This window comes from Fukomys damarensis, unplaced genomic scaffold (genome assembly GCF_012274545.1).
Source record: "Fukomys damarensis isolate Sample0158 unplaced genomic scaffold, DMR_v1.0_HiC HiC_scaffold_7, whole genome shotgun sequence".
NCBI lineage: Eukaryota > Metazoa > Chordata > Mammalia > Rodentia > Bathyergidae > Fukomys > Fukomys damarensis.
Genome location: NW_022900919.1, coordinates 43,571,915 through 43,594,581, shown reverse-complemented (window position 1 = coordinate 43,594,581; position 22,667 = coordinate 43,571,915). Strand labels below are relative to the sequence as shown.

At 48.3% G+C, this 22,667-nt stretch overlaps 1 protein-coding gene across 2 annotated transcripts; it reads right to left on the bottom strand.

Moving 5' to 3' along the window:
* Window positions 1-1,361: 1,361 nt before the first annotated feature.
* Pdyn (prodynorphin) lies at window positions 1,362-15,689 on the bottom strand. Of its 2 annotated transcripts, none has more exons than XM_010611038.3 (4): window positions 15,403-15,689; window positions 14,074-14,132; window positions 4,719-4,862; window positions 1,362-3,510 (listed from the first exon to the last, which is right to left on the bottom strand). In XM_010611038.3, exons 1-4 carry the CDS (start codon window positions 15,446-15,448, stop codon window positions 2,899-2,901), a joined length of 861 nt encoding a protein of 286 aa, XP_010609340.1. In that variant the 5' UTR covers window positions 15,449-15,689; the 3' UTR covers window positions 1,362-2,898. The 2 variants fall into 2 exon arrangements, with proteins under 2 accessions (XP_010609340.1, XP_010609342.1); XM_010611040.2 differs by lacking the exon at window positions 15,403-15,689 and adding an exon at window positions 14,262-14,358.
* Window positions 15,690-22,667: the final 6,978 nt, after the last annotated feature.

The window sequence follows — 22,667 nt, the reverse complement described above, 5'->3', positions numbered from 1 at the left end:
GAAACTTCAGGTTCCTTCCTAAGAATATTAGGGTCGGAATATTCCCCAGGAAAGGGTTTGCCAAATACCCTAAGGAGTAGGGAACTACACCTGCTTTCCTTTACCTCCATATCCCAATGCTTCGCTTTGCTCCCCTCCCCTCCCACTTCCCTTTCCTTCCTTTTGCTGCCCTTCCCTTTCCTTTTTTTTTTCCTTCAGTACTGTGTCTTCCCATGAGCTATGTCCCCAGTCCTTTTTAGTTTTCTGCCTCAGACTCAGGTGCACTGAGATTGTAGGCAAGCACCACCACACCTTGTTCCCAGTTCTTTTCTATATAGCAATTATCACTGTTTTAATTTTAGTTTCATATTTTCATATGTTTATTTCTCTCTCCCACCAAGCTGCACATTCCACAAGAATAGAGGCCATGTTCATTTTATTTTCCTATGCATCCTACCACTGTTGGCCTGCAAGTAATATACATATATAGATAGATAGATAGATATAGATACATAGATACAGATATATATATATATCTGTATCTATATATATATCTATATATATCTATATCTATATCTATATATATATATATATATATATATATATATATAGAGAGAGAGAGAGAGAGAGAGAGAGAGAGAGAGAGAGAGAAGGATCAAACTTGTGAGGCAGGTGGTGGAACCACTGAGCTAAATCCCCAGCCCTCAAGTAATACTTTATTGAATGAATGAGACCTCCCTGACCCTGGGTTTTCTAGGATGTCTCTAAGAAACTCAATGTCCTGATGGAACACCTGAGTTTGGTAACCAGTGAGTCACTTTGACACTCCTCTTATTTAAAAATATCTTATCTGTATGACTCATTGAAGGGTGTCATCTTAGTTGGGGACATTTTGCCACCTTGTCACTTGAGTGCTCAACCTTAGCACATGCATGCTTGTTAGGAACATCTCTCCTTTCTCTCCTGGTTTTCCAGTATTGAAGGCAGCCCTGACTCAGGCTCCTTCTGTGGCACCTCTGCTGGTTCTTCCTGCCTAGTGCTGAATGCCTAGTTCTGCCACTGTCCCCTAAGGCAATATAGGAAAGGAAACCCTCAAACCTACCCTGTGCTATGCATACATGGTTTCATCTAACCCTCACAGCCACCTTACAAAGTTGGCATCATCGTCTTCATTTCACAGAAGAGAGAACCATGGTTCAGAGAGGCCAATGACCTACTCAAGGTCACATAGATCCAACTTTCAACTTTAAGCTAGTTAGCTAGCTAGGTTCATTCCCTAGCATGCATTCTGGTGACTGAGGCTTGAGTGTATGCGTGCGCGTGCGCACACACACACACACACACACACACACACGCACACACACACAATGTCATAAGCATCTTTTATTTATTATACTGGAGGAGCAGGAAATTGCACAGACCTATTATAGACTAAGCAAATTCCAAGTAAATTGCATAAATGGAATTTTTAAAAAGCACACAAAGCAACCCTAGAACAATCTATACATTTCAGAATGAGAGACCTGGGGGCTAGGCTGGAAGAGGTGTGCTTGGAGCACCTTACACCAATTATCCACACTCAAGTCTGGTTCCTGTCCTATCCAGCCCATCTCCTTGTCCCACAAACCCCGGCAGTGCTTGGGGAGGGAGGGAGAGAGAGAGAGAGAGAGAGAGAGAGAGGGAGGGAGGGAGGGAGAGGGTGTGACAGAACTTTGAAACCAAGGCATCAGGTCTCTGCCTCTGATTCTGGGTTATTTGAATCAAGGGAACTCACTTGCTCTCAAACAGTCAATCATTTCATTTCCCTTTCTGTTTTATTTGGAGGCATTAAGAGGGAAGAATTGTCGTGGGGATTGAGGAGGGCCACTCTCTCTTCACGCCGCTGCCTCTGGACTCCCTGATCCAATGCCCGGTGCATATGCTGGGCCAGATGGCAGGGCTCCTGGCAGCCAGTTCAGCTGCTCCAGAACATGGCTGAGTTTAACCTCATCAACCCAACTGCTTCAGTTCATCGTGGGGTAGAAGTGTGACACCAATGCGCCTAATTAGCTTAATGAGGGCTGGGGGAACTGGTCCACATTCTGAGCTTGTTACACAGAACAAATTGGTTTGCTTTGCTCCCTCTGTGATCATCTGAGTGTTCAGAAGAGCCCTCTACCACCCAGGAAGTTTCCACTTCCTTCTTCGGTGAGGTGGGCACAGTCCAGGGTACCAACATGAATGTGCATTCAATAGCTTGGCTCTTCAAGAGATGTATTTCTAAATGATGAGAACTCAGAGAACACAGACTGAGCATTTAGTCTACCAGAAGGCTGGGCTCCCCAGGGTCAGAATTCCTGCCCCAATAAAATCTAGTGTTCAGGCTTTTCACCTAATGCATGGTCACCAAAGTGGGGTGCATAAGGAGGTATCTGGGGTTTGAGAATACAATGTTGATATTTCTATTTATGTTTATCTCTTTTGTTTGAATTTATTACTCTGTGCAGGTTTTATGGTACATATGTACTACCTGTATGGGGCGGGTGCTCATTTTTCTCCTGGGAGGGGCATATGATCTATAAAACTTGATCATCACAGATCTACAAAGAGCAACTCACTCTGGACTCCTGGAATTGGGGAGTCACTTAAACTGAGTAGAAGACTGATATCCAAAGCTGCTGCTGGTGGTGGTAGTTTAGAAGTGTAGAGGTGTAAGCCCAGCACTGATCCCAGTAGAGGGGAACCTCTACATTTCTCTGTCATTGACCCCAGGTAAATAGTGCACTTGAGGCGGGACAGAGATGAGCTGGGCTTGGATATTTTGTAGATGGTGGTGAGCTGGGTATGGGGACAGGGTACACACAAGAGGGAAGTGAGTATGCTCCAGTGTGGGAAGGTGTGAGGGGAAGCTCCTGACACAGCTGCAGGATGAGGGCACGTTTACACATCAAAAAACTCTTCCGAGTAGGCATTGGGGTCTTCCTGTGAGCGCGTCACCACTTTGAACTGGCGTCGGAGAAAACCACCATAGCGCTTCTGGTTGTCCCACTTGAGCTTGGGACGGATGCGCCGCAGGAAGCCTCCATAGCGTTTGTACAGGTCCTCGTGGCCTACACTGTCCTCGTCCCCATCCCCAGCCCCAGCCACTTCTGAGCTCCTCTTGGGATATTTTCGAAGGAAGCCCCCATAGCGTTTCACCTGCTCCTCGGGGTCCGCGTTGAAACCAAGAGCTCCAGCCTCCACAGTGCCGCTGTTCAGCTGGGAAGCTCCCACTGCCTCAGACTCCATGCCCTCCCCAAGCCCACCAGAGAGACCCCTGAGCTTGTCCTTTGCAGGAGTGCTGGAGAGGAGTCCGCTTTTTCCCAGCTCCTGCAGGAAAGGCCTGGCATGCTTGACCAGCTCCCCGTAGGCCTCTTCCAAAGCTGCCCTGCTGTCCAGGCCGTTCTGGCCCCTGAGCCTGAAGATGGAGGGGGTGAAGAAGGACAGGATGCCCTGGCATCGCTCCCACTCCTCAGTGGGCAGCAAGCTGTCCTGGCATTCCAGAGAGCAAATCTGCAAAATACCCCAAAGACAAGACCACAGTGGTGATGTCACCCCCAACAAAGCATCAAAACACATGCCCTTCCCTACCCCAGAGCCCTGGTCCAGGTCCAGAAAAAGCGAAGGGTACCACCTCGCTAAGCACTTCCCTACCCATTTGATGTCTCAGTGATGCATAAAGGTAGGTGACTTTGTGCCCCTGTTAAGGATGAGAAACAGACTCTCCCAAGGTCACATAGTCCAGGTGGTAATGCCAGCATTGGAGGCTCTTTCCACAAGCTCTGTGGCCTCACCCTCCCTCTTCTCCTCACCTTGTGCAGGTGTGAAGGGCCCTGCTAACACTTTACAGATAGGAATAAAGCAACGCAGAATAGCACAAGGAATATGTTTGAGGAGACATAAGTGAGGACATCCAGCTTCAACGAGGAGACTACAGTACATTCTCCCTGGGGTTTTTGGGAGAATTTAGTCATGACAATAACTGTGACAGTGAGTACAACAGTGGACAATGCCAGAACTTGAGCCTGCCAGTCTAATGCCATGAACCTCCTTGCTTAGCCACACTGTGACAATAAACAGAAGCCCATCTCAAATACTTTTCATCATTATCTCAGAGAATCACTACAACTTTGCAGGTAAGGGAACTGAGGCTCAAAGAGGGAGATCCAGAGTCAAAGACCTAGAAAGGTGCAGAAACAAGACCCATGTGCTGGGCATCACACCCTTGGCTCCTCTACTCCAGCCTTCCTGCTGTCAAGAGAGAGGCACCAGGACAGTCTGAGAGAAGCTAGGACCCAGGGGTGGGGCTGAGGCCTGGAGCCTGACTACCTGATCTGGCAGTTAGGGATGATGGAAGTAGCTCTTTCCATGGTAGTGACAGGATTTGAAGGGGCCCATCAGCCCAGAGGCGAGAGGTCTTAAAAAGTTAATCTAGAGATGCTGACTGCAAAGCCAGCCCTCATGACTGACACTCCTGTTGCCAAGCACCCAGCTCCCTGGAAACCTGCATCTCACATCTCTGTTCTGGCCCAAGGGAACCCAGGATGGAGAGGTCTGGCTGCTGATGGAAGCCTGGGCACCTGGGCTGTCCATAGGATGAGATAAGCCCCGTATAGGTGGAATGAACATGGGACAGGCATAGCTGCCTGCCCTGTGACCTCCCCTCTCCAGGTTCTGCACACAGAATGATTGGACATTGAGAAAACATCCCTGAAACCTACCAGGGGATTGATGGGTTTGGGCCCATGCTGGGTCTTCACAGCACACAACGAGCACTGGGATAGGCACTCTGCTGTGGCAGAAGGCAGTACCAGGAGGCAGGCAGTCAGCACCAGCCTCTGCCACGCCATTCTTCTCAGTTCTTCCTGTAGGGGAGGGAGGAAAAATAGCATGAGAGCTGGCCGCACTCGGTGGTGGGTACCCTGAACTTGCAAAGCCATCTCTTCACTCCTGTCAGGAGCATGACAAGACAAGCATCCTTTATCCCATTCTATAGCTGAGGAGCCAGGGGAGGCATGGGAGTTAAGGCTAAGGCTGGAAGCAGGAACTGACAAGAGCAGAGAGGACAGGATGCCAGGAGCTTTTCTATGCATCCACGTTCAGAGGGTGTGACAGCTCTTTGAGGTGGGCGGCGCCAATTTCATTGGATGGGTGGGGACACTGAGGCACAAGCAGGGGAAGCGATTGTACTGATCATGTGTGGGCAAGCCAGGAATTGATCTCATCTGTCTGACTTTGCATCCCACTCTGACCATCCTCCAAGGTGAAAGATATGTAGCTATGTGTTCTTATGGGTTCTTTGAGGCTTCTGTCACCTTCCTTTTCCCCTGTTCCTCAAGTTGTCACATGCTGGTCTATTCTGTGCTTTTTTCTTTTCGTTTTTTTTTTGTTTGTTTGTTTTTTCTCTCTCTCTTTTGTAGTACTGGGGATTGAATCTATGGCCTCATGTATGCTAGACAAGCACTGTATTACTGAACCATACTTTGTAAAGTCTCTGGAATTTTCCTTTCCCATTCTAGGGCTGTCACTTACCCTGGCCATAGCTCTGCCTTCACCCCCTCTACATGCTGGCCTCCCTGTTTCCAGGTCCTTCCCTGATCCCAGCCTAAAATGCCCTTGCCAGCGCATCAATTCTGTAATCAGATCCACAGTGTGGAATCAAGCTGACCTTCTGTTGAAATGTCAGGAATACCCTTAGTCCCATCCCAAAACCTTAGCACCTCAGCTCTGAGCTCCAACCACAACCAGCTGTTTATAACTCTCTTACTGAATGTAACCTTCTATTTCATCCCCCAGGTCTTTGCACACTTCTATCCCTCTGCCTGGAAAACCCTAGTACTTGTCACTTCAGTCCTAGATTAGATATCACCCTTGCTGGGCAGCTTTTGCTGACCTTTGAGGCTGGATGAGATGCTAGTCCTTCCTGTCCTCCCAGTAACTTGCACCTCTCCCTTCAAAGTAGGGCACAACGTCACAATTAGCTGTGTGAGCCTTCAGACTCTGGCTCCATGAAGGCAGGAGCTGCATTCTGCAAAACTTACTCTGTGTTCCTTACACAAATGAACTTTTTCATGCCTCAGGGCCTTTGCTCTTTCTGTTCCTGTTTGCCATACCCTGACCTCAGACTTTCATGTGACTCACCTTTTCTTGTACTAAATGAATTAAACGTCTTGTGGCCAGAGAGGTATTTGCTGGCCACTGTATCTAGTGCACTTTCCCAGGCTCTCTCATATCATGCTGCACAGCTTTTATCACAACAGTCACCAGGGCCTTATGCTTTCCCCTTTATCTGATGCCTGTTTGGTGACTATGGTTATCCCTTCCCCCACTAGAATGTTACCTCATCCAAGACACAGACCATAACCATCTTATTCCCTGCTATATGTTAGTACCTAAAACCCTGGCCACCACGTAGTAGGCCCTTAGTAAATGCTTTGTAAGTGAATTAATGCTTTATAAGTAATTTATTACAAGTTGTCTCTTTCACAGTCAGTCCTTTAGAAGGCAAATGTGAAGACTCAAGGCCACTCCAGTGGCACAGTGCACATCTCCCATGAGGAAATGTGAAATCCCCTATGTACTCCTCACTAACTGGCTGGGGGTTTCACAACCTTCCCACCCTGGCCTCCTAAGCAATGCCTCTAATCTCAGAGATGGTGTCCACCTTCTCCCATGTCCCTCATTCCTGTACACTGCCCTGTCTGCTCAGGTGTTCAGGGGGTTTCAAGGTCCCACTCCACGAATTCCATGAGCCCCAGAGTGGGGTTCCCCCTCCAGAAGCATACAGTGGGTCCCCCTTCACAGTCTGCTAATAATTACCCCAACTTGCCATTTACCAAGCCCCTACTGCCCTATGCCCCCAACCTATCCACTCCTTGCCAGTCAGAGGGGCACTTTTGGGGGCAGTGAGCTGCCCTTGTTCTGCCTGCACTTGGCAGCTGGGCCCAGGCCTGCTCTGTTGGATCTCCCAACCTTGTAGCTATAATTAATTGCACAGAAACATTGATTCATTGACAGCTGAGCCCTCAGTGAGCTACCAGGGGACTGTGTGCTCAGGGCCCTGGACTTGTATGTTGAACTCAGCCCACCTGCCAACCATGACAGGCCAGTGTCATTAGCCCTACTTTATGGATGATCCCCTGAGGTCACTCAGTGATGACAATGAGAGATCAGGCCCAGGTGCCTGTCTTGAGTTGGGACCAGTCTGCTCCTGGTACCCAGCAAGTAGACATGTGTCCCCCGGATCCTTCCCAGCCTGTTTGTTTCTCTCGGCTCTAGCACTGAGCAGATTAGGGTTCCAGATGATTGAGCTTCTCTAGTTTCATTGAGACACAAAGCAGATGGCTCATGCTTTCCCTGATACCACCAGTGGCTGGGCCAGCCTGTTACAAGATTAGTAGTGAATCCCCTGGGGAGCCCCCCTCAAATCCTAGCTGGAGGCATCCCACACCACCAGCTGCCATCTAAATGGAGGCCCAATGTAGATCTCTGTGTCTGGGCAAAACTGAGCCTGAATCCTCTGCTTTTGCCCATTAACTTGACCCGGGATAACAGGTGATCTGATGGTTACTAAGCTTGACAAAGTTCTGAGCAGCCCCATGGGTTACTCTTCCCTGCAGCATCTTGGCATGAGAGCCAAGATCTCACCCACTTTACAAGTAGGGGAAACAGACACCTGCCAGGAGGGAGCCTAGGGTGAAGTCTGTGCCCAGGTGAAGCTGGGGCTCCAGAGCTCACCTTTATGGCCACTGAGCACTGCCCAGGGCCCCCATGCAACCATCCCAGCCCCAGCTCCAGCCGCTCCCTTCAGGAGTCCACACCGATCTTCACCCGGTCTGGAGTGACCCCCAATCATGTCCTCCCATCCACCTCTACACAACAGCCCAAAGGCTCCTCTGGCACGTGGGCTGACTACACCTCTTCCCACTGTGCACCTATTTGCAGGGAGCCTGGCCCCTTGCTTGGCACTCAGAGCCTTTCCTAACACAGAGCCAAAGTGGCCCAGCACTGACTATGAGCGGGCCCTGTGCTCAGTGCTGTCCTAAGGAAAGTGTCCTCATGACAGCTGAACTAGTCTTTTCCCCACTTTACAGACAAGGAAATGGAGGCAGAGAGATCATACCATCTGCCCAAGGCATCACAACAAGTGCACAGCACTGAACAGCCTGGTAGGAGCTCTGCCGAGCCACCTGCCATTGCACAGCAAAGGCCCCAGGCACCCTGCCCTCAGCCTTGGCACATGGGGCCCCTCAGCTTGGACACCTTTCTTACTCACCCACCCCATCAACTTCCGACCTGGATAACTCACTCTAAAACAATCTCAGCCGCCTCCTCCAGGAAGTCTATCCGGATCAGCCCCTTCCTCTGAGCTCCCTCAGCCACCTGTGCGAATCCAGTACACAATTACAGGTACCTCACGCAAAGTCCCTAAGATATGAATGTGTGATGTGTTTGAGGAGAACAGGGAGACCAGGGTGGAAAAAGAAGAAGGAGAGACTGGGGTAGAAAAGGCAAAGAGGTGAGCAAAGGCCAGAGACTGTTGGCCCTCATAGGCCAGGGCAGAGTGTGAGGCTGTCCTGGGTGTGATGAGAAAGACCAAGATTTTGGTGATTGACGTGTGAATGAATGAATGAATGAATGGTGTCCTAGTACCTCCTGCAAGGCAAGGATAGGATTGGGAGTTCTGTACAAGTTTTGGAGTGAATAAATAGTCACCATTTTCTCTGCTGTGAAACAGATCTGATGCTGTTTCAGAGGGTTGTGTGGGAATTCAACGGGATGCCACATCTGCAGCACCAAGCACACGCCCATCACATGATAGGTGCTTTAACAAGCAGAGTACGCAGATTGCAGTCTAGACAGATCCAAGACATGGAGTCAGGAAAACAGAACAAAAGGGGAATCACAAGGTCTGGCTCACTGCTGAACCAAAATGTGATCGATGAATGGACTGACCCAGTGGGGGGCTGCCAGACAGGGCAGGGCACCCTCACTCATGATCACGTCACTCCTAAAACAGCCACCAGCTTTCAGCCTCTACAAGTTGCCAGGGAGCACCAGAACTCATACCTCACAGCAACTCAGAGGGCGAGTTGTTGTGCTCATTACACAGAGGGTAAGGCTGAGGCTGGGAGAAGGGAAGTTATCGCTTGTCCAAGTTTGCCTGGCTTCTTAAATGGGACAGTTCAGCTCTCTATCAGATCCCTCTGGGTTAAAAATGGACTCTGGCACACCAACAGATGACTCGGTATATGTACACAATGGAGGACTACTCATTCATAAAGGACACACTGAGTTATTCATAGGAAAATGGATGCATCTTGAGGCCATAATGCTAAATGAAATAAATCAGACACAGAAGGTTAAATCAGACACCCAAAGTATAAATAATTTAAAGATTAAAAATAAAAGAATGATAGGAAACAAAGATGTAGACTTTATGGAACTAGGAAGACAGTCTGGGGATCAAAGGAGATTAAAGGAAGGGCAGGAAAGGGGGAAGTAAAAAAGGTTTAGGATATGTGTATGTACTAACTCCCTATGATAAATATACTATGTGTTGCAAAGATATACTTGTAAAAACTAAAATTAATTCTTCTCAAGAAATGTTAAAAGGAAGGATTTTGAAAAAATTTTAACCATAAATAAATAATAAAATAATGAATAAATAATAATAATTAGTAATAAAAGTTTGATGAGTTAGATATGTTTAATCTGATTTAAACATTATACAATGTTACTAATATACATGTACTAAAATATCACATTATCCCATAAGTATCACAATTTTTATTTTTATGCACCAGTTAAAAATAAATATAATTGAAAGTTTTTAAATAAAAATAAAAATGGACTCTACCAGAGTCACATTGTCCTTGAGACTTGTGGCCCTATTTCCTTCCTTTTCTATGCTAAACTATGCCAGCGTGGTCCTGCTGTGGGAGAGTCTCACCTTTCCCAGGATCTGCAGAGGGAGGGAGTGTGGAGGTCAGGAGCTGCCCATGGTCGTGATGATGGATCATGGATATCTGGGATGAGCTGAAGGGAAAGGCGCTTTGCCTGTCATTGACGTGAGGGGAAAGCAGCTCACTTGACAAGGGCAAGGGCAACATCAGTGAATGACCCTAATGTGGAGCTTGCATGGTCCTCAGAGGAAGAAAGAGCCTCTCCCAGTCTCAGGGAGCCTGGGGCCTTGCAAAGAAAGTCCTCCCAATGGGGCAGTTCATGAAGTCTGTCCTGGCCACTATCCCAGCCCTGCGAGAAAGGATGGCCTAAGGGGGTGAGGGAGGATTCTTCCCTAACAAAGTGGAGAGGACAGCCGAGACTCACTTCCTCCTTTAAGCATGTGAGCCCAATCCTCACAACAGCTCTGGATCTGTGCCTGGACACATCCTGCCGTGCTGCCCACCAGGGTAGCCCTGACTAATCCAGCACTCAACTATGTGTTGATGCTTGTGCTAATCACTGTTTCCATGTTACAAAAGCTTCAAGCTGGGATAGTGGTGCTCCCCTGCAATCCTAATAGCCTGAGAGGCTGAGGCAGGAGGGCTGGAAGTTCAAGACCAGCCTGGGTAGTTTAGCAACTTAGGGAGACCCAGTCTCAAAATAAAAAATAAAAAATTACCAGGAGTGTAGTACCAAGGCCCTGGGTTCAATCCTTAGTACGGGGGATGGGGAGGAGGCATCATTATTTTGAAACAAAGTCTGAGCAGTCCAGAAAGCCAAAAACATTTATTTTCTAGGCTTTACAGACTAAGTGTACTATCCCTGCCTTCGTGAATTTTATGACCATTTTATGACTCTAATGGCTTTTCGGCTGATTTTCTTGGGTCTCCAGACATGTGGACATTTTATTGAATCATGACCACTCTCAGGCTTTGCTGGTGTGGGAATTCCTGACCAGGCAGTCAGGGGGCTAAGTGGGCCAGGAACAGGTCACCTCAATGCTCTCCAGGGTGCAACTGAGAGGCTCTAGGGAAGCTCGCCTAGATTTTCCTTTTCCTTGGGAGGGAAAGGTATCAGAGGGACCCCAGTGCCATTTCTTCCATAAGTCCCAGTCCTCCCACCTGTGAATGGGGTGTCACTTCCCTGTGAGTCCCCATAAGGACTACCTGAGACAGCATCTTTGAAAGGGACAGCATACTGGAGCCCCCACCCACTGGACCAGAGTTCTTAAAAGGGACAGATCTTCCTGCCCTCTCATCTCAGTGATATTCCTATGTTGTAGTCAGCCAAGGGCTCCAAGGAACCACAAGCATTTTTATTTAAAAAGCCAGTGCAGAATAATAATGGCTTGATTTAACATCGCAATTATCTCTTCCTGCACTTTATTGCATATGATTATCCCTATTTGATAGAAGAGGAAATGGAAAAAGGTAGAAATGAAGTCATTTGTTTAAGGTCACATCATGAGTCAGGAAGGAGGTGAAGACAGAGCTCAGCTTCCCACACTGCCAGTGACTCCCCCAGAGATGCCACTGTTTCAGGGATCCCAGTAGTGCTCAAGGACTATTTCCTTGCCCTACGCCAGGCCTGGGCCTGCAGATAGACTTGAGATGGGCTAATGTTACAGGCTCAGGTTCTAGGGGAAAATGTGGACCATGTGATATGGACCCTCAGGATCACGGCACACAGGAGTGCAGGGGTGGAATTCGCAGAGCCCAGAGCATGCCCTATTAAGTAGGGCTGAGCTCTCTGCTATTCATTCATTTCTATTATTTCATTTTTGCCCTTAAGAGAACCCAGTGGTCTGGGCACTATTACCCCACTCTCTAGATGGTAAAACAGGGTCAGGATTCAGCTGAGGCCAAGAAATGAGGAAACAGCTGAACCAAGGCTCAAAGTGAGGCTGCTGACTCCACTCCACCCACCATCCTGAGGCACAGAGGGGCAGGAAATGCCCTTTGAGTTACTACTCTCACGCTCCTCAAGATGAAACCAGTTCAGGCACTTTTACTCCACTGGAAAATATCAAGCTCATTTTGGTGATCTCCCAGGGCCAGTTGAAGGGGGGCCCTCAAAAAAGATGCTATGCTCTCTCGGGACTTTGTGGTCACTGACAAAGGATGGGTGATTAGTTTGTGGGGAGAGGCTCAGTTTCCGAGCAAACGGCAAGCCCACTCCTTAGTCGGCAGACATTAATGCATAGGACACAGGATGAGGCCCCAGCCAACGGTCAGACATGTTGGCTATGTGGAAACCAGATAGAAGGACAACTTTGAAGTCACTGGTCATGGTGGGATCATCTGCTGCCTTTTTAAAAGGCCTCTCTTCACCAGCAGGACTAATACAGAATTCCCACCTGTTTTATCATGTGATGTAATTAAGGGATGGAAAGACAAAGGAGGGTGAACCAGAAAGAGATAGAGAGATACAGAGGAAGAGATGGAGACAGAAAAAGAGTGAGAGAATGGCCAAAAGGAGTGACAGACTTGGAACTTATCTACATAGAGATGAAGACATCTAGAAAAGCAGGGAGAGATGGCAGAGTACATGGGAAAGAAAATGAAGATGAGAGGGATGAGGAGAGGATGAGTGGGGAAGAGAGGGAGAGAGCTTGGGGGATAGAAGGCCAGAGAGGAAGTGGGTGACGTGAAAGAGAGAGGATGTGGGAGGAAACTGGCTTAATTCAGGAGGCTCATGGCTCACGCGGAAACACAAACTCCCCGTTCTCCACACGCCCCGCCCTGAATGTGCTGCTTATTCTGACAGCGGGCCGGAGACCCAAACACACAGCAGCTCCCCGGTAAAACCTTGTTAAGTTTAATGAAATTGCCCAGGAATAAAACAAATACAAACAGCAGTTCAAGCCACTGCAGGGACAAACTGTCCCTGGTGAGTACATCTTCAGTTCATGGCTGACCACTGGCATGCACAGTGAACTGGGTGGACTCAGGGTGGAGCCTTGTGAAGTCTGCATGCTTCATGGACCTGCACCCTTGACCTTCCAGATGAGATGATCAATCTATTTTCAGATAGGAAGAGAGGGAGGAGACCAGGCTGCAAAGGACTCTGGACATGGGTCTACCTCCAGGGTCCGCTGCTAGGCTTACCTGGATGTCTCTAGCAGATGCTTGCTGCCCGCCACAGCTCTGGCTCATTGCTATTTTTTTATTAGTTTGTCATGCCCACTGAAATTGGCCAATCACTCATGGACAAGAAGAGTGAAAATGTGAAAGAAACCAGTGGCTGACTGAACTTTATCTGACATGCACTGAAATCAAAACAGCAACTATTGATCTTTCTAAGGATGATGGAAAGGATCTAATAAATACAATTGTACAAGAATGACCCAAAGAGCTGGGCGGTGGGTGGGGGAGTGAGGAAGGATCAAGCAGAATAAAGCTGCATGATCCCAAGGCAGAGAATGAAGAAATGAAGTCTTCTACTGGGGTGAGGAGAGCAGAAAAGTGCCATCCACAAATGAAATATTAGATATTCAATCATATTGCCTGGGCAGAGTACACAGCAGGATGGAATGGAATGATTGAGGAGATCATAAAAGGTGGGGAGGGGTCCAAACTGCCATTTTGAAACAGTGACAACTTGGACAGTCATGGCACCATTTACTGAATCTCTACTAAATGTTTACAGTATCCCATGGGGCCTTACCACAAACCCAGGGTTGAGTATTACTAATAATTATCCTCAAGATATAGGTGAAGAAATTAAGAAGTAGAGAGGGGCAGCTACTGTCCCAAAATCACACAGCAAATGAAGGGTGGGGTCTGGGATTTGAACCCAGAATTGTCCCATGTGTTTGTAGGACATGTTTCGAAGATATATGGAAAACTTCCTGACCTAAGAGTTACTTCAACAGATACCTTGCCAATGTTTTAAGCCAACTGGAAATTCCTCAAACAGCCAAGAGCCACTGATTCCTTATCCTGCTCCTGCACCATCCAAACACGCTGGGTCCCACCACTCAGCTCAGGAATCACTGCCATATCTCCCTGCCAGCTGCCAGCGGAGACAGGGGCTCACCACCCGCACCCATCACACCCAGCTACACCGGGGCAAGGCAGCGGCTGGTGATCACATCAACAAACACAGACCTCCCCCAGCAGCAGAACTCACCGGCTTGGGCTGCTGACGAGCTCCTTCCAAGCGTATCTCAAAACCTGAAGATAAATGACCTGCAAAAACAGAACAAAGGCAAGGTGGGATGGGACAGGCATGGCGGGTGAAGGTGAAGGGCAAAGGGAAGAAGGTGCACAGCAGAGGAATGAGGGTGGTGAGGCCATGAGGAGGAACCAAGCACTGACATTCTGAGACGATTCATACACATCATGCCGCGGATCTTGATGGCAATGCCTGTCAAACTAGAAAGACAACCCTTGGCAGAAAGATGATAATGAGGGCTTTCAGTCTGTGGGAGGGGAATTGAAATCAGATCCAATAACCTAAAGAGCTTGTTTCCCCCTGGGAAGCTTGAAGGCTTAATTAAAGAATGTTTGTAAAGCTTGAAAGATTCTCGGAAAAAGATACCCAGGGAAAAGTAAGAGGTCACAGAATTGACTATTCAACCCTGGAGTTGTCAGCAGGCTTCCCCCGCCCCCTGAAGCTCACCAACATTGTGCTGGAGTCAAACTTTGGGCTCCTAGAATACGTTCTTTGAACATGGGTATCTTTACCAGAAAGCAAATATTTTTCCCTACCTGAGTGAGCTTCCTTCCTGGCTAATTTATCCACCTCTGGCTGTAATTTACATGAAAGCAACAAGTCCTTTCTAAGTAAAATCGCAAAGAAAAATTCTTCTCAGCCTGGCTCTCCGGGCATTCTGTCCCTCATTTTCCTCTTCTCCCAACAAAACAATCCCAAACTTCATTCTATGTAAAATGACATCCAAAGGAAGCCACTCAAACTAGCACCCTGTCAGCAATTAAATGTGATCCAAAAAGCATGAAAAGGCTGGGCTTGGTTTTACATTGATGTACATGATAATATGATAAATGCCAGAGCCCAGACTCTCATTAATGTCCCCAAGCCCTGTTCTCTGCATCTGGAAAAGATCGCTGACCTTTAAAATCACCCTAATTAGCAAAACCTCTCACATCTCCCAACTGGGCATCCCATTCTCCCAGCATCCTGAAAATTGGCATAGGCACTGCTGTGGGGCAGATAGATGGTGAGAGGAAGAGGACCCTGGGGCTGAATACAGGGTGGTCTTCTGAGAGGCAGCCAAACCTATGCAACCTGAGACTGCATAGAGGGGGAGATTCCCAAGGGCAGTCTTTTCTCCCTGTTTAGGCTTTTGTAAACTCACTTCGTAACTGTGACTATGTTTGCCCAATAATCAGACCCAGTCCTGAAACCCCAGCCGAGGGTCCCACCACCTCTGGGTACAGAGGACCAAGAGTACACAAATAAACCCAGAGCGAGAATCCAGGGTCCCCTGGACCTTACCTGCACACTGCTTTGTCCCGGGATGGCTTCTGGCAAGGCAGGTCATAAAGTAGCTGCAGGTGGCCAGTTCCAGTGTCAGCCCTGACACTGGCAGCTCAGAGAGGTGCCAGAGAGGGAGCTGTGAGCACTACCAAAGCCCCTTAGAACGCCAGTTCTGGTGCTTCATCCCCCCTTTTATGGACTAGAGCCTCCCCTGTCGTTCAGCCCTCGCTGAGCACAGGCTGCTCAGAGCCAATGGGGAAGGAAGTAGCTCAGAGCAGTCAGAGCTCAGACCCCCAGGCCCTTCCACTCAACTCCCGCCCGACACAATAGCTTCTCTTCGTGATGTGGAGGAGGGAGCAGCCGGTTGTGGGTGGGGGTGGATTCTGGGTGTAGTGTTGTTTGTCACTTGAATTCCGGCCACTTCAGTGTTTATTTGATGCATTTCCAGGAGAATGTCACAGGAAAAAGGAGCCAGAGGTAGGGGAAGAGAGAGACAGGATGAGTTAGAGAAAGAGAGGCAGAGAAATAGCGAGAGGGAGACAGTCAAACAGAGTCAGGCAGCCAGATAGATAACAGAGACAAATGGAGAGACACAGAGTGAAACAGAGAGAATTGGGAACAGAAAGAGAGAATGTCACATAGCTGAGCAGCAATGCAGACACAGCCATGAAGAAAAAGAAAGGCTCAGAGACAACCAAGCAAGTATCAGACAGGTAACATGTAGAGGGACGGGTAGAACCAGAGTCAGAGGCAGGGAGATAAGGAAACCAAGAAAAGGAGACAGACTCAAAACAGGGACAGAGGGACAGTTAGGCGCAGAGACAGTGGGAAGCTGGTGAGGCTCCTGAGGACGGTGGAGAAAGGGACCAGGGAGGCAGCACATGTGCTGCCCTGTGTTGGTGCCCGAGTGTGCTGGGCTGTTTCTGTGTAGATTTGCCACGAACACCAGGTGACTCTGGTACATGCTGAGCAGTGCCAGACACTTGAGCCCTGGCAGGCACACAACTCCGCAGCCTGGTGCTGCCGTTCAGTTTTCACTGGCAGCAACACAGAGTGAAATCCCCCTCAAAATATGGGCTGTGATGTGCCTTTGCGTGCACCAGTGGGGGCTTGCCTGCCTCCTATGCCCTGGGCCGTGCCAGCAGCAGCTGAAAAGCTAGGTTCTGCACGGCTGCAGGACCCTCCAGCACACAGGGGTCTCTGAGTTGGGAAGGAAATGAGCTTCTTTCCTCGGTTGGCAGCAGCCAAGTGGTTCATGGAGGTAGGCACAGCAGTCAGAAGTTGGCAGTGCAACCCATCTCCTGGTACCTCTGCTGCATTGGACAGGGAGCTGAAGTTGTGGAGTTCAATCCTCATGACCTGGCCAGGTAGTTCAAGTCTCCTGCATCCTGTAGGTGAGGAAACTGAGGCTTGATGGCTGAGAAACATGCCTGACAGCCTGCCTCAAGCCAGTCATGGAAACCCAGGTCCATCTGACCTCAAAGTTCCTGCTCACTGCCTGACCTGTCCTTCAATCTGCAGTGCCCCCTCCCCCAGGTTCCTGGTCTGAGACTCAGTCTCTCCACCTGTACAGTGCAGAAGAGAATAACACCTAACAACATTTGCAACATGGGTTTGATTCTCTGCTTTGCCATGAGTCATTAGACGTAGCTAAATTGGTAATCTCAGACTCCATTTTTTGCTCATCTGTGAAATGGGGCCAAGATTGCATCCAGCTCTTGAGAGGGTGAAACAAGGATCTGGCAGCAGCACACAACCCAGTAGCACAAGATGAGCTCCATTACTACTGTCCTTGTGGCTCTGGTCCAGATCTAACACATCTCACCTTTCCAGGGCCTTATCCCCTCTCTGCATGGGGCTCATTACAGGAGAATGACAGAAGGAATCACTTTCTGAGCACCTGTAGGTGTGCAACATTACTACATGCTCCATTGTCTCCTCACCAAATGCAAAGCTGTAGTATAGCTATCAAAATGCATCCTGGCCCCATAAGGAGCATAAGTTCAGAGGTGCAGCCACACAGGGAGGAGGGGCCCTGTGCCCCACAATCCTTCAGCTTGGAGACAGGCCCCAGCCTTGCTTTCCAGCCACTCCACTTGCTTTCTCCAGACAACATATGATCTCTGACAGGCGGTGGCAAAAGACTTCCCAGGCCTTGGATGGAAGCCTCTGCCCCAGTGCCTGGTGGCCACAGCCCTGCCACATCTGTGACTGGCTTTCTGCCTGGCATCCTGGAGGACTTGGCATGGTCTATTCACTGTTGCTGGGCACCAGGGAGCAAGGGAATGAGCTGCTTCCTCGTCCCCAAGGTCATATACTCACAGCAGTCACTCTCAGTCCTGCTTATCCCCACAACCTACATTCCACTTCTATAAGCTCTTGGCAATAACCTTGGAATAGTCAAAGGATCGAAGCGATAGGCACAATGACTCCAAAGGCTGGAAATCAGCAGTTACTGGAAAGACAGAAGAGTTGGGCCCCTCTGGGCTGTTATCGCCACAAAGAGAAGTAAGGACAGCAAGGTAGAAATGCCCATGCCCTATCCCACTCAAACAGGCACAGTACAGGCAATGGCCTTCATCCAGGTCTAGTGTCAGTTTTAAGAACAAACAGTTATCCTTTTTCTTTTCTTCTCCTGTCCTTCATAGGCACATGCACATATACACATATATATACACATGTACATGAACACCCCCCCACACAATACACATGTGTGCCCACACACTTGCATGCACAAGAAAGCCAGGAGCAGCCCCTTAGTCCTAGGAACCTCATAAAGCTCATCCCTCTCTTGGGCTCAGTGAAATTTAAGGTCCCAGCTCATCCCCTGTGGGCAGCAGCACAGGAGTAAGGGACCTTGGGCTCTGCCAGGCTCTCTCAGTCCTGGGTCCTAAAACAGATGCACACCTGGCCTCTCTGAGCACCTGAGTCATTATCTGAGCCCAGAGGATGCTGCCTGCCCTGTGTACTTCTCCCTCCCTGCCCACCTTAGTGTCCCATGATCTCCAATTCAGATCCTGGAGTGAGAGAAAAAGGCAAAGAGCAAAGAGCAAAGAGCAGGAAATATGAGAAATAACCAGCCCCCAAATCAGCCTGTTAGGAAGGATTCCAGAAGAATGTGGCAGAAGAAAGGAAGGTAAAATAAATAATTTCAGCATTTAAAAAAAATAGGTGTAGAATTGGTGCATATTAACTATATAGGCTAATGGTTTCATTTTGGCATTCCTACAAGTATGTAACACACTTTGATCATTTCCGTCCCTCCTTCATTTCCCTTCTCCTTGCTTATCACCTCCCCCTGTTCCATCACTCCCTTTTGTTCCCTTCTTCTCTGATAGCCCCCCTTTTGTGTTCTCTCTCTCCCTCTTTCTCTCACTCTCCCTTCTCGGTGATATTTCTATTCCTGAGTCTGACTTATTCACCTAACATGGTGCTCTCTACTTCCATCCATTTTCCTGAAAATTTCCATGTTCCCTATGGCTGAATAGTACTCCATTGTGAACATACACACACTTTCCTTACCCATTCACCTGCTCACAACCCCCCAGGCTGTTTCTTTGGCTTAGCTATTGGCATTTCTTAAAGGCTTCCTACATGCTGGGCTCTGCTATGAGCCCTTTATATTTATCAAACACCCTATAATGAAGAGGGTTCCTAGGCCCCCCGACAGGTAAGGACACAGAGGCCAGAAGAATAAATTCTCCTGCATAAAGTCACATGGCTGCAGAGTGGCAGCTCATAGTCTGACCCCAGATCAAACCCTGCCTGGCTGTTGTCTCAGGCACAAAGCTGCTGTCTTCTCTATTCACCTGTCACCCTGGAAAAGCATTGGCAAAGGGTATGGATCACTCAGGACTGTGGTGGGGTTTTGTCTCTGCCCTTGGTACTCTTCAAGTTTCCTGGGTCACTTTTCATGCTTAGTGTGTCTATGTGAGTGCCAGAGGACCCTCATGGGGCCTGGATGGGGAGCGCACCAGACGCCACTGCTTCAGGCCCCACTGCCAAGCCATGCTTGCTGGAAGAGCAAGGAGAGGCTGCAGAGGATGGAAACTGCTTCTCCATGTAGACAAATCACCAGCAGGTGGGGAGAAGCAAGTTGCTCATCTCCATCTGGTCCTTGAGGATTTCTTCATGCTTTGATATTGCTTATTCAGATTCAAATTCAACATGATTCCTGACTTCCTCTAGCTCATAATCTCACAGGAAACATAGGTAGCCATCTAAAGTTACACAATAGATGCAAAAGCTAAGTGATGCAAGATCCAGAAGCAGTAGAGATTAACTCTGTCTGAGAATATAAGAACATTCAACAAAGACTCCCATAAGAGATAGGTTTTGAAGGATGAATAGAAGTTTGTCAAACAAAGAGAAGTCTCCCAATACACCTCAAAAAACTAATGTTGAAGATGTGGAGAAATAGGAAACCTCATGTAAAATGATGCTTCCATTGTGAGAAAAATTCTGGTTCTTTCTCCAAATGTTAAACATAAAGCTAATTATATGACCCACAAATTCTACTCCTAGGTATAAGCTGAAAGGAATGGAAATAGGAACATGATGGGGCTATCCTTTAGGAACTACCTTTGCTGCAAATAACAAAAATCGAAGTAAGGTGTCTTGAAAATAGGGGTATTTGTTGTTCACAAGGCATGAAATTAAGAGGTCTTCTACAGTCCCTGGGTTGGCCTGGAGGTTCATGAGCTCTTTGGGAGATTAAATCACTTGGGAAAGTCCTGAGTGTTTTCCTTCCTTCTCTCCCACTGGATGTGTTGTTGGCTTTCGTCCTTGGGCTTGTTGCCTTCTTGTTCCCTGGCTGAAAACCAAAGCATCAGGTGCTCAGATAACTTCACTCGGGCTCAGGAAGTGGTGAAACGGGAAATGGCAGGGCATTGTCCCATGCTCTCAATTTCCAATTCCTTTGACTATGGTAGGACATCTTCCCAGAAACCCCTCTGCAGCTCCCCCCACCGCACACACACACACACACACACACACACACACACACACACACACACACGGCAGACTGGTCATGTGACCGTCCATAGCTGTGAGGAAGGCTGATCAGTGAGATTCTGCCTTTCTGGGTAAGAAGCAGGGGTTGGAACAGTTGGGGCAAAGCCAACCAACTCCACCTGGTACAATAAGTACTGTGCTGCATTCTCTCAACCACGCTTCAGACAGATGCCAGCAGCTGAGCCATACACTGGAATTGGAGAGAGTCCAATTCCCCATGGGCAAAGCTCCTCTCTGTCCTATTTTGCCCCAGCTGCTTCCCCTGGCTCACAGCTTTCTGGTCCCTGGCTAATAGTTATTGTCTGTCTGTCTCTTTGGCATTGGCCTCTCAGCTAAGTAATCTCTATGTACTATCTCATTTAACTCACACAGCAAACCAATAAGTTGGCTGTTATTGTTGTCTTCATCCACCAGAGCAAGAAACTAAACTTGGAGAGATAGTGACTTGCCTAAGATCACACAGATCATGAGTGAAATAGATGCTACATTGATCTGACTCCAAAGCCTGGGCTTTGAGCTACTACCTCACAGAGACAGAAATTTGCCTCGAGTGGCAAATGCATAAACTCTATGATTCACTGGGAATTAGCCAATACCAGGCACAATGTGGAGAACAGGCATAAATGTTCTTCAATGCCCTCTCAGTAGCTCTGATGAGTGCGTGGGATATATTTCACTTTTCAGAGGAAGAAATAAAGGCTCAGAGAAATGAACCGACATCCTAAGTCACACAATGATGGCCTTAGGACTTGCAGCAAGGTCTTTCTAGCTCTGAAGTCTGAGCCACTTTCTGTTACGTCACATCCACCCATGATGTCTCTCCACTTTCTCAGCCCTCTGGGAGCATCCTGAACAAGAATTTGACAAGAATCCATGTGACAAAGACAAGGGTCCCCTGTTTCCTGAGCACCTGCTACACCCTAGGTCCTGGGCTGCAGGCTTCACATTCAGCCACATGTCAGGAACGTGCTCTTAACCTCTGCAGCTAGTCGATCCATAGGTGAGCAGTGGGAGCAGGTGCCTGGTCTAGAATTCACTGAGCAATGACACAGAAAGATTTTACCCAAATGAAAATCTGAAAAGCCCTAAGTCTTAAATCATTGCAGTGTAACCATAGTCACCACATATGAAATCCCTGTGAGGTACTAGGCTCATCTGCCAAATGATCTGCTTCAGCCTCGCAACAAACCTATGAAACACACATCATTTACTCCAATTTCCAGATGAGAAAACAGAGCTCAATCTCACTGGCTTGAGGCCACACAACCTGTAAGTGATGGAGTCAGGACACAAGGCTCAGACTGTCTCAAAGCTAGGGCTCTTTCCTCTCATTGAGCTGTCTCTCCCAAGCCAACAGTTCTATTTCACAGCAGCAGTCTGGGCATCTGCAGGAGGACAGATCCACCCAGAGGTCCTGGATATTTGATATGAAACAAGACCCTGATCTAAGAGTTGCTCCTCCTATCTTGTGAGAACAGTGGGAATAATGGCACCTCTTACCAACTGAGGTGCTTTGGGCCAAAGGGAGAGCTTAAATTGCTGTTTCCTGAGTCCATGACTCTTACTGCCTCTTCTAAAATCTATCCAACTGACAAGTTGTGGCCTCTTTTTCTATTCTTTCCACTAAATAGCTAAGGGCCAGATTCTCTGCTGAATACTCATTACCCCTAGTGATGGTCACCAGACTCAGATGCTACTGCAGAGCACCCCATCCCCACCTGCATGACTGCTTTTGCTAGAAGGAAGGGACCAAGCAGCACAGAGGTGTCTCCATTTCATTTCCATCATCTAAACCTGCCCAGGTATAACTCACTGATAGAACTCGATTTGCATCCAGAACTCTAGCTGTGAGTAAGCTGGGAGAGAGTGTTCAGCTTCATCTCTGCAGTGCAAAAAGGCAATGAGAGATGAGAGATAGAAGTGGGAATGGAAGCTGAGGACATGCAGGCACATCTGCCACACGTGCGGAGGAAAAGAATGGAGTCCTAAGTTGTTTGACACTTGACTTGAGTGTCCTTTTCTGCTCCCATACAGAGGCAGCCTCCAGATCTGCACTCCTCAGACTTCTGTCGTGAGGCCCATGCTGACACAGTAGGGAGAATGACCGACCAGGGAACCCCAATTCTCACTTACCTGATGGGGTACTGAGGTCCAGAGGGAGGAGCTTTAGGCCCAACAACCACATGGCCAAGCTAAGCTTATTATCTGGTTCTGCCCTTAGGTATACTGAACCCCTGTTCTCACTCTGGGGTTCGGGAAGTAGCCCGGCA